General features: G+C 41.5%; 1 protein-coding gene across 1 annotated transcript; it reads left to right on the top strand.

The window, feature by feature from the left end:
• The first annotated feature begins 1310 nt into the window (after positions 1-1310).
• spag6 (sperm associated antigen 6) lies at positions 1311-7293 on the top strand. Its single transcript, XM_085762751.1, has 11 exons — positions 1311-1503; positions 1610-1705; positions 2259-2425; positions 3234-3417; positions 3535-3740; positions 4672-4845; positions 5320-5472; positions 5627-5818; positions 6250-6366; positions 6522-6667; positions 7110-7293. Exons 1-11 carry the CDS (start codon positions 1479-1481, stop codon positions 7168-7170), a joined length of 1521 nt encoding a protein of 506 aa, XP_085618877.1. The 5' UTR covers positions 1311-1478; the 3' UTR covers positions 7171-7293.
• Positions 7294-9278: the final 1985 nt, after the last annotated feature.

Genomic DNA, 9278 nt, shown 5'->3' with positions numbered 1-9278 from the left:
TAATCAGATCTATTTCAATAAAATTAGATTTTACCTGAATGAATCAGAAAAAGTGTCAGACTTTGATAAACAGGTAAAAGAGGCTATTATCATGTGATTATCATGTGATAACATTTTAATTTCGCAAATAAGGTTTCAGAAAAAAACTTCATTATTATAGGATAGGCTATAACGTAAATATAAGTTGTAAAAGGGAGAAAATGTCTCTGGATTCAGTACATGGAAGTATCTGCCCATCTGGGGCTTATTTACCTGAGCAATAAACCTCTTTTTATGTAATGTGATCATAGCCTACCTCTGCATATAATTAACAACGTTTACATCCGAAGTGAGGAGTCGAAAAAAAAAGAGAATGAAATTCATTGAATGCCATAAAAATAAATAAACATATAGGCTACTATCGGAGTATGACCCGATTTCACAGAAAAATCTAACTGTGTTGGTGCAGGGTTTAATATTTATCAAAAATGAAATCTATATTGAAATCTTAAAAAAAAAAAAAACTGATCAGATAAGGTAATTGTGAGGAAAAAATGTAGCACAGATATCGATGAATAAGCTTTGAAAAAAAAGAAATCGCTACCTTGTCACCTGAATCTAACACCTATAAATATCTTACCTTTCACTCAGCTGTTCAGTCAACAAACACTGTTGACTAATGTGTCAGATTGGACACATTTTTGTTCATTTATAAATTATGCTCTTTATATAGGCTAGTCTATAAGCCATCATGAATATTTCATACATCACAACTGCCGCTATTTTCCTTTTACCCAGCCCTCTATTTTCTGCTTATAAAATAAGATATAGGCTACAACGAAAAGATAACCAATAATCTGTTTACCAATCATTTGAATCTTTCATGTTTCCGTTATATTTTATAATTTTATAATAGGAAATCGCGTCATTAAGTCATATCACTCCTTTATAAAATGCTCTAGTGGGTTAATAATAACTGGTCCAGACGGGTCATTTGAGGACACACGCGCCTCCTGCAGCCAACACACTCAAATAGCTATCATAACGAAACCATGACTGCATAGGCTGCTGCAGAACTACACTTACATCCTGGACTGCGCGCCAAGTTTGATTCTGACCCAGCGTGGTGGTGATTAATGATGTTGTGAAAGTTGCGGGTGTCTTTTAGCGGGAACAAAGAGCTGGGGCTGATCGCAGGAAGCGGACAGGACTCTCACTCCGGATGTTTCTCCGAGCCTGAACACACCGGCGGCGCGTGCGGAGCAGCGCGCGGCGGAGTGACTCCTCCCGACGACAGACGATCTTCGATGGGAACATTCTGCTTCCTGTGCGTTGCCACGGTAACACTTAACAACAACAGTAGCACCTAACCTGAACCTGGGGAGAAAACGCTGCGGTGACTCCTGTCCTGTGGTAAATTCACGGTTTATTTCTGGTCTGTTTAGGGTGTGGGGACTGGGAACAACGCTGGAGAGACGAGTTTTTTCTTCAGGGCAACAATGAGTCAACGGCAGATCATCCAAGGTGAGATTCCTGAGCTGTTTTGATTCAGAAAAAAAATGAGAGTGAACTGGTGTTGGCCTATCATCACACTATAACAATTGTCCCTGTTTGTTTGTGCTTTGTGCAGTTTTCGAGCAGTATCAGAAGGCGAGGATGCAGTTTGTGCAAACTGTTGCTGATCTTACAGCCCGACCACAAAACATTGAAATCCTGCAAAAGGCTGGTAAGAAACTAAACTAAAGCCTCAATAAAACTAGACAACACTGGGGTTGGTGTCTCTTGGAAAAGCTGAGGCTGAAGTGTCATGTAGAGAAAAGTCTGAAAATGTGCTTCTTTTTTCATTACCTGCAACAAACTAAAAGATAAAGCTCTAAAATGGATACATATGTAATGAAACATAGGCTATTTGCTGTGAAAACTGCTGATATGTGACTTGTATTCAGTGTTTGACAGAAAAGTCATTTGATCAACTTTAATCTGCTTTTTATGCCCACCCCCTGCACTCAGTGGGTTTTCATATGTTTTTAATTAGTTAATTTTACTGAGTGAGACAGGGATTCAGTTGAAAAGTAGACCTACCCCCCAGACTCATGGCTTACCAGTAAAATCTGGTAACGGGTAAGGTGTGGTATGTATGTAGGCCTATTTGCTGAGAGAGGAGACATAATATCACATTTGCAGCTTACCAATCTATTAAACTATGTATCATCATGAGATTTCTCTCCTCTCCTCTCCTCTCCTCTCCTCTCCTCTCCTCTCCTCTCCTCTCCTCTCAGGTGTGATGTCCATGCTGCGTCCTCTGATGTTGGACGTGGTCCCCGGCATCCAGCAGACAGCAGCTCTGGCTCTGGGCCGTCTGGCCGACCACAGCGATGACCTGGCTGAAGCTGTGGTGAAGGAGGACATCCTGCCCCAGCTGGTCAACTCTCTGGCCTCGCAGAACGTCAGTAGCCTATCTCCTCCTATAATCTGTTGCTCATCTGGACATGTGGATATCCTGGTTGTCTCCAACCCTGAGAGGGAAGAGAGAGAGAGAGAGAGAGGCCTCAGGGTCGACCTGCTGAATGTGACCGTGTGTTTTGAGCCAACTTGGCAGTTCGCTTGGGGGCTACTTCAAAACCTAAGAGCCCTTTACCAATAGTGCAAGCAGACCCTTGTTCTCTTTCTCTCCCTCAAGAGGCTCAGGATAGAGGGAGTCAAGGTTTACTTCTTGTTGTTAAAGGGGCATCACAGTTTCATGTAATAATCTGGTAATCTCACAAGAATTCAGAGTTTGCAGGATTTTATTTTATTACAGTGTAACAAATATTTAAAAAAAAAAATGGGAGGAAATTAAGATTTAGTACAGAGTTTCTAAAGAAATTCTGGAATACCCAAATAATCATAGTATATAAACATGAACAAATATTTAATTATTTGGCATTCTAACAAATGGAAAAGATAATTTATATGTAAAAGAAATTACAGTTCACCGTTCTGAGCCCTTAAGAGATTAAAGAAATCACAATTAAACAAAGTTGAAGAGTCACAGAGAAACTCTAAAATACACGAGTTGTTTAAACATTGCATGAAAAATAACAGAAATATATAAAGAAAAGACTTATAATGACAGATAAGCCTCTCCATTTAGTTACAGAACAATAAAACTGCACTGTGTCTCATTAATAAAAGTGTAATGTGGGTTAAATCCTCATATTCTGCAGAGCCATGACAACTAATGTGTGTGTGTGCCTGTGTGTGTCTGTGTGCAGAGGTTCTATAAGAAAGCAGCAGCCTTTGTGCTGCGTGCGGTAGCCAAACACTCCCCGGAGCTGTCCCAGGCGGTGGTGGGCTGTGGGGGGGTGGACGCCCTGGTCCTCTGCCTGGAGGAGTTTGACCCCGGGGTGAAGGAGGCTGCAGCCTGGGCTCTGGGCAACATCGCCAGACACAATGCATGTAAGAGGGAGGGACACACTGGACCGGAGGGGTTGGATTTCCATGAGTTTTTCCACATCTCGGTTTCTTGTGTTCATCTTTAACTCGTATTATCTTTTCATTTCTCCCATCATGCAGCGCTGTCCCAGTGCGTTGTGGATGCAGGCGCCGTCCCCCTGCTGGTCATGTGTCTCAGGGAGCCCGAGTTGGCCCTCAAACGCATCGCTGCCTCCACCCTGAGCGACATCTGCAAACACACACCAGAGCTGGCTCACACTGTGGTCGACACCGGAGCCATCGCACAACTGGCAGAGATGATCCTCAACCCAGACGCAAAACTCAAGGTGGGCAGCAGCTTTCATCTCATCATGTATGATGGCAACAAAGAGAGAAACAATTACTTTAGATATTTGTCTTTATGTAAAATGTTAATAAAGACACTATAACAATCACTTTCATGCTAAATAGGCTATAGCCTAGAACTTATGTTGTTTTGATTACTGAAGCTTTATAAGTTAAATACTAGGCTATTTGTTTTTGCATGTTATTTCTCTGTCAAATTATAATTGGCTGCTGTTATCAAATAATGAATGAATGATTTTAACAAACAAATTTAGCAATTTATTAATTAAAAATTCAACTTTATGGTGAATAATGTTTATGATTTAGACTTTTTTTGTTCCTTATATTTATATGATATTAATATACATTTGTAGCCTATTTCTCCCCCCAGTCCTGTCTTAAACCTTTTGCTCTGTCTTGTTATGAATTAAGTTATTTAGAAAAATTCTCCCTGATATCATTTTATTTAAAAACACTGGACTGAAACATTTCTGTCATTTATAATTAACATTTCTCACTATGAACTTTATAAAAATCTAAAATATTCATCTTTAAAAATCTATTTATTTTGGTTAAAAATTAAATTGTGATTGTAAATGACTAAATTGTAGTAATTTAGCAGCTTTAAATTAACATAATTATTATTATTACTATTTTCAGTTACAAAACTTGCCATGGTGAAATACAGTAATAAAGCTGTATTGACATTTTTAGGATCCTGCACAAACACTATAATTAGATTTTATCAATCTTTGAAAACCTGAAATTATGATGAAATGCAAAGATTTAAATCAAGACATTTAAAATGTAATACAAAGATTAAAGTGTGGTTAAAGTAGACAACTGACACTCCAATATATTTGCTGAATAACATGAAGCAGTCATTCAGTTTTATACCTGGAGATGTTGAGACATGTTTGTGTCTCTGTGCAGAGGCAGGTGTTCTCAGCGCTCAGCCAGATCAGTAAACACTCCGTGGGCCTGGCGGAGATGGTGGTGGAGGCCGACATCTTCCCTGCAGCAGTGACCTGCCTCCGGGACCCGGACGAGTACGTCAGGAAGAACGTCACCACTCTGATGAGGGAGGTGGTCAAACACACACCAGAGGTAGGCTGGGTGTGATGGGCATCGTGCAATACAACCTGTTACTTTAAACTGATGTGGGGCCTTGTGCAATACTATCTAGCACTTACATTCTTAGGGCATCGTGCAATACAACTTGGTATTGCACTTTAGCACTTGTCACTTTAACCCAGCACTTATGCACTTTATCTCCCAGAAACTCCCCTACCCATGGAACATGTTTGTTAATATGTTTTACATTGTCATAGTCATCTTGTTGTCCTTCTGTTGTCTACATTATTATGTGTATTGTCATTGAACTGTTTTTATGTTATGGGACTCCGGATGGAAATTAGCACTTTTGCTACAATCCGGCACATTTACATGTTTTTATGTCCATTAATGTTCACTGTCCCATCCAAATAAACAAATAAAGTAAAGTAAAGGCTACTGCACACACACATTTGTAACCATGACAGTCAATAGCAGGTAGTCAGTGTATCATGTGTGTGTTTCTAGCTGTCCCAGCTGATAGTGAACTGTGGAGGCATGGCGGCTGTGGTGGACTACCTTGGCGACTGCCAGGGAGGCCTGAGGCTGCCGGGGATCATGATGCTGGGATATGTGGCAGCTCACAGTGAGAACCTCGCCATGGCTGTCATTCTCTCCAAGGTGCGTGTGTGTGTGTGAGAGAGAGAGAGTGAGAGTGTGTGTGGTTAATCTGCACTTCATGTGACAGCCAAACCTAGACACATTCCTTCAGGTCCAGTATCTAGGTCACACCAACTCAACCAGTCCCGCTGTGCTGCGTCCTCCTGTCCTGCAGGGGGTGCCCCAGCTGGCCCTGTGTCTGTGTGAGGAGCCGGAGCACCACATCAAGGCGGCCGCAGCCTGGTCCGTGGGTCAGATCGGCCGTCACACGCCGGAGCACGCCAAGGCGGTGGCCGCGGCCAACCTGCTGCCCAGGCTGCTGCAGCTCTACACGGACGCCAGCAGCTCCGAGGACCTGCAGCTCAAAGTCTGCTTCACACCCACACCACGCACCATCACACTGTAGAGGTCACAGTTTTTAATCACACATTTTTACTTCTCAAAATTAAAAAAAAGCTCTTTTATTTCTCGTTTTTTTACTCACCTATTTTTGGCACATCAATAATTATTAAATTAGGATATTGTGTTTTTTTCTTTTACAAAGTTGCTCACATTTTTTAAATTTTTTTTTAATCATTTTACATTCTTAAAAGACACAGACGGTCGGTATTGTCAATAGAAGGGAACCTTTAGTTTATTCCAAGTGCACACTTTGACAGGATAAAACAAAGTGTGAAAGCCATAGAGAAAGTCTGAGCAGGGATTAAAGTTGGAGGTTATTCAGATGAAGGAAAAAATATTTATGTTATTTTTATAAAATAATAGCTACCTTTCATTTATTTGATGTCCTCCTCTCAGAGTAAGAAAGCTCTGAAGTGCGTCCTGCAGAAGTGCACCTACCTTCCTGCTCTGGAGCCGCTCCTCTACGACGCGCCCAGCAACATCCTCAAACACGTCGCGTGCCAGTTCAGTAAGGTGAGAGTGTGTGTCTGCGATCGCGGAGTTTTTAATTTAGATCGATGCCGGCGATTTTGTTTTTTTTAAATTATTTCATTTTCCCCCTAAATCTGATCGCAAAGGCCCGTGACCACTCTCTGTCCTCCTCCTCCTCCTCCTTCCCTCCGTCGCAGGTGCTGCCTCACGACAGCAAGGCTCGGCGCCTGTTCGTGACCAGCGGGGGTCTGAAGAAGGTGCAGGAGATCCAGGCCGAGCCCGGCTCCGCGCTGCAGGAGCACATCACCGCCATCAACAGCTGCTTCCCCGAGGAGATCGTCAGGTAGCCTATACACAGCGGCACGAGACTTTCCCTCCACACCCAAACTCTCTCTGTGTGTCACCGTCACAGAGACAAAGGCTAAGCAGCAGTAATCTTGAACTGACTCATGCCAGCACACAGTCATTTCAGAGCTCAGTGCTGACTCAGATCTTTCCCTCCACCGTCAGATGAAAGTTGCTTTATTCTGTTGCATTTCTCCAGCAACAAAATGCTTCAGTTTAAATGGTCACAAACGAAACCAACGAGAAAAATGCTGATGGAATTTTAATTAAAGGGTTTTATATGAATAATTACAACAGGATCACATAGTTTAAATAGTTTCTGAAAAGTGGGCAGAAGTGGATTTAAAAAGGAAAACTCGGCATTATCAGAATAATAGTAGTGAAAAGACTTTTTTTGGTAGGCTATATATATTTACATTGTGTGTGTGTTTTTGTTTCAGATACTACTCCCCTGGCTACTCTGAGGTCTTGTTGGAGAGGTTGGAGAACTACCAGCCATGACCAGTTAGAAGAACAATTCCTGTTATTTGAACAATGAAGTTTTTCTTTCTTTTATATTATAGCTTAGTGTCTTAAAGATGCAAAAAATAAAAAATAAATTAAAAAAAATCTCTGAATAGCCTACATATTGATTGTGACTGCAGGTACAGCTTACATTAGGTTTGAGCCAAAATAAAAAACAGCATCTTTTTATGCTGCTCCACACTTTTATCATGTCAAACAACCTCCACAGCCAAACCAAATCTCTTATGCTGACTAGTACAGAGAGGTCAAAGGTCATGTTCACTGACAGAGCCGCTGTACTGGAGGTGTTGGGGGAGGTTGGTGTGTTGCTCAGAGACACTTCAGCAGCCTGTTGACACGTGGATTAGAAGCAGAGCCGTCCTGTTACAGAGCAGCTCCCTCACAGAGCCACATGGAGACCATCATCACACCACAGGCTGACAGACAGTGTCCCTGTTTCACATCTGAGCAGGAACAGTGCGACAATACAACACGTTTTTCTTATATTCATCATTATTTTAAAAGGCAAAAAAACCCCAACTAAATCAACACTAAAACTCGGCATCGACTGTAGTTTATAATACCTGCGATAATGAGTCTCTTTCCGCCTCAGTGTGGTTTGCAGAGCTCATACTGCCCCCTGGCGGTCGTGACCTCGCACTGTGGCTCAGCTGTGTGCGTGTGCACGTTGTGTGTATGTGTGTGTGTGCGGCAGCTGCAGCGCACACGAGGCGACGCTCTTTGTTTGTTTCCCCCGCATTGTGGGCTACCGCCGCCCGGTGCGGAGTCAGACAACCCTCCGCCGCTCACCGCAGCCCGAGCCGGGGACACGCAGCTGCTGCCGAGCCGCCCTCCTCTCCTCTCCTCTCCACCACCAGCCTCATCGGAGCTGCTCCACTCCGCTCTCTCAATAACTGTGCTGCGTCGCCTTCAAATGCCGTTTTCTGCATAGTAAATTCAAGTTTCAGTTGTAACCGCGTGTTAAATAAATCAAACACGGAGCTCACATGTGAACTATTTAGGCTATTTCCGCTTCTAGTGTGGAATAGAACAAAAATGTATTTATTTTATGTTATAAACAAAGCGACATGATCGAAAACAAACTATCATGTTCCTCCTTCCTTCTGCAGACGCAGCCTCGCCACCTCGTGCACTTTTTGTCTCCGAGATTTTTTTCTTTCTTTTTCTTTTTTTACTTTATTCTGATGCGTAGATGTTGCGTGGGAACTTGTGATCATTTCGTTGAAATTAAATCATTGGAAACGGAAAACACTGACTTAGTGAGACTTTCGACATTATGACAAAAAAAGCGAAAATTAGGCTTTTTGGGATGAATCCAATTTAAAAAAAAATGTGTGCGGGAATAAGAAATCATCTCCTCAACAACTCAGATTTGGGTTTAAGTGATTGAGGGCGTTTACAACTGCAGGGAATTATTAAAATATGTTTTAAATGACTGGGAGGAAACTGTCTCGTGCTTACTTCAACACAAAACCTTTTGTTCCAGATGAGAAAAAAAATACAGTGCCAATATATTTTAGTGCTATAAGAACCAGCGCATCAACAACTAAATATCCTCATCATGATGATTGGATTAAAAAATGGCAGATAAGTTGCGTGTGTTGTGTTCAGTCTCCTCATAAACAGAAAACAAAATAGCCTAATAATTAAAAAAAAAAATCAAAATCTTGAAATTCCGTTTTCCATTTGCAGACTGTTCCTCTTGTTTGAAGTGAGTTGTGCGGTTTGCTCACACGAGGAAAGTACTCATTTATAAAATGACACTGACCTTAGACAGATTTGTCAGATTGTTATTACGCTTTTGACTTTTTTTTCCTCATAAATTTACCACTTTCACTTCCTGTTGTTGTTTGCCCGGCAGCTTCGTGCGCGTCATTTTGGCAGTGACCTGTTTTAATTTTGTCTACACAGCATTTTGTCGCGTTTTTTAAAAATGTATCTTATTGCATTAATTAACCTCATTAATAAAAAACAAAAAACAAAACAAACAAAAAACGGACAGAGAATAAACAGAAAATCACAAATATTCAAAAATCTTTAAATCTTAGTTTTTGCAGCAAACTAACTAACACTGTAATAAATCT

This window comes from Trachurus japonicus, chromosome 20, assembly GCF_045865225.1.
Source record: "Trachurus japonicus isolate A0001 chromosome 20, Traja_1.0".
Lineage (NCBI taxonomy): Eukaryota > Metazoa > Chordata > Actinopteri > Carangiformes > Carangidae > Trachurus > Trachurus japonicus.
This window is presented reverse-complemented; position numbering and strand designations above follow the sequence as displayed.

What these genes read in the sequence shown, in the direction of transcription:
- spag6 (XM_085762751.1), top strand. Translation starts at nt 1,479, where the DNA reads ATGAGTCAACGGCAGATCATCCAAG. An exon ending in TGAAATCCTGCAAAAGGCTG is followed by an intron (nt 1,706 to 2,258) that starts GTAAGAAACTAA and finishes CTCTCCTCTCAG; the next exon opens with GTGTGATGTCCATGCTGCGT. An exon ending in TGGTCAAACACACACCAGAG is followed by an intron (nt 4,846 to 5,319) that starts GTAGGCTGGGTG and finishes GTGTGTTTCTAG; the next exon opens with CTGTCCCAGCTGATAGTGAA.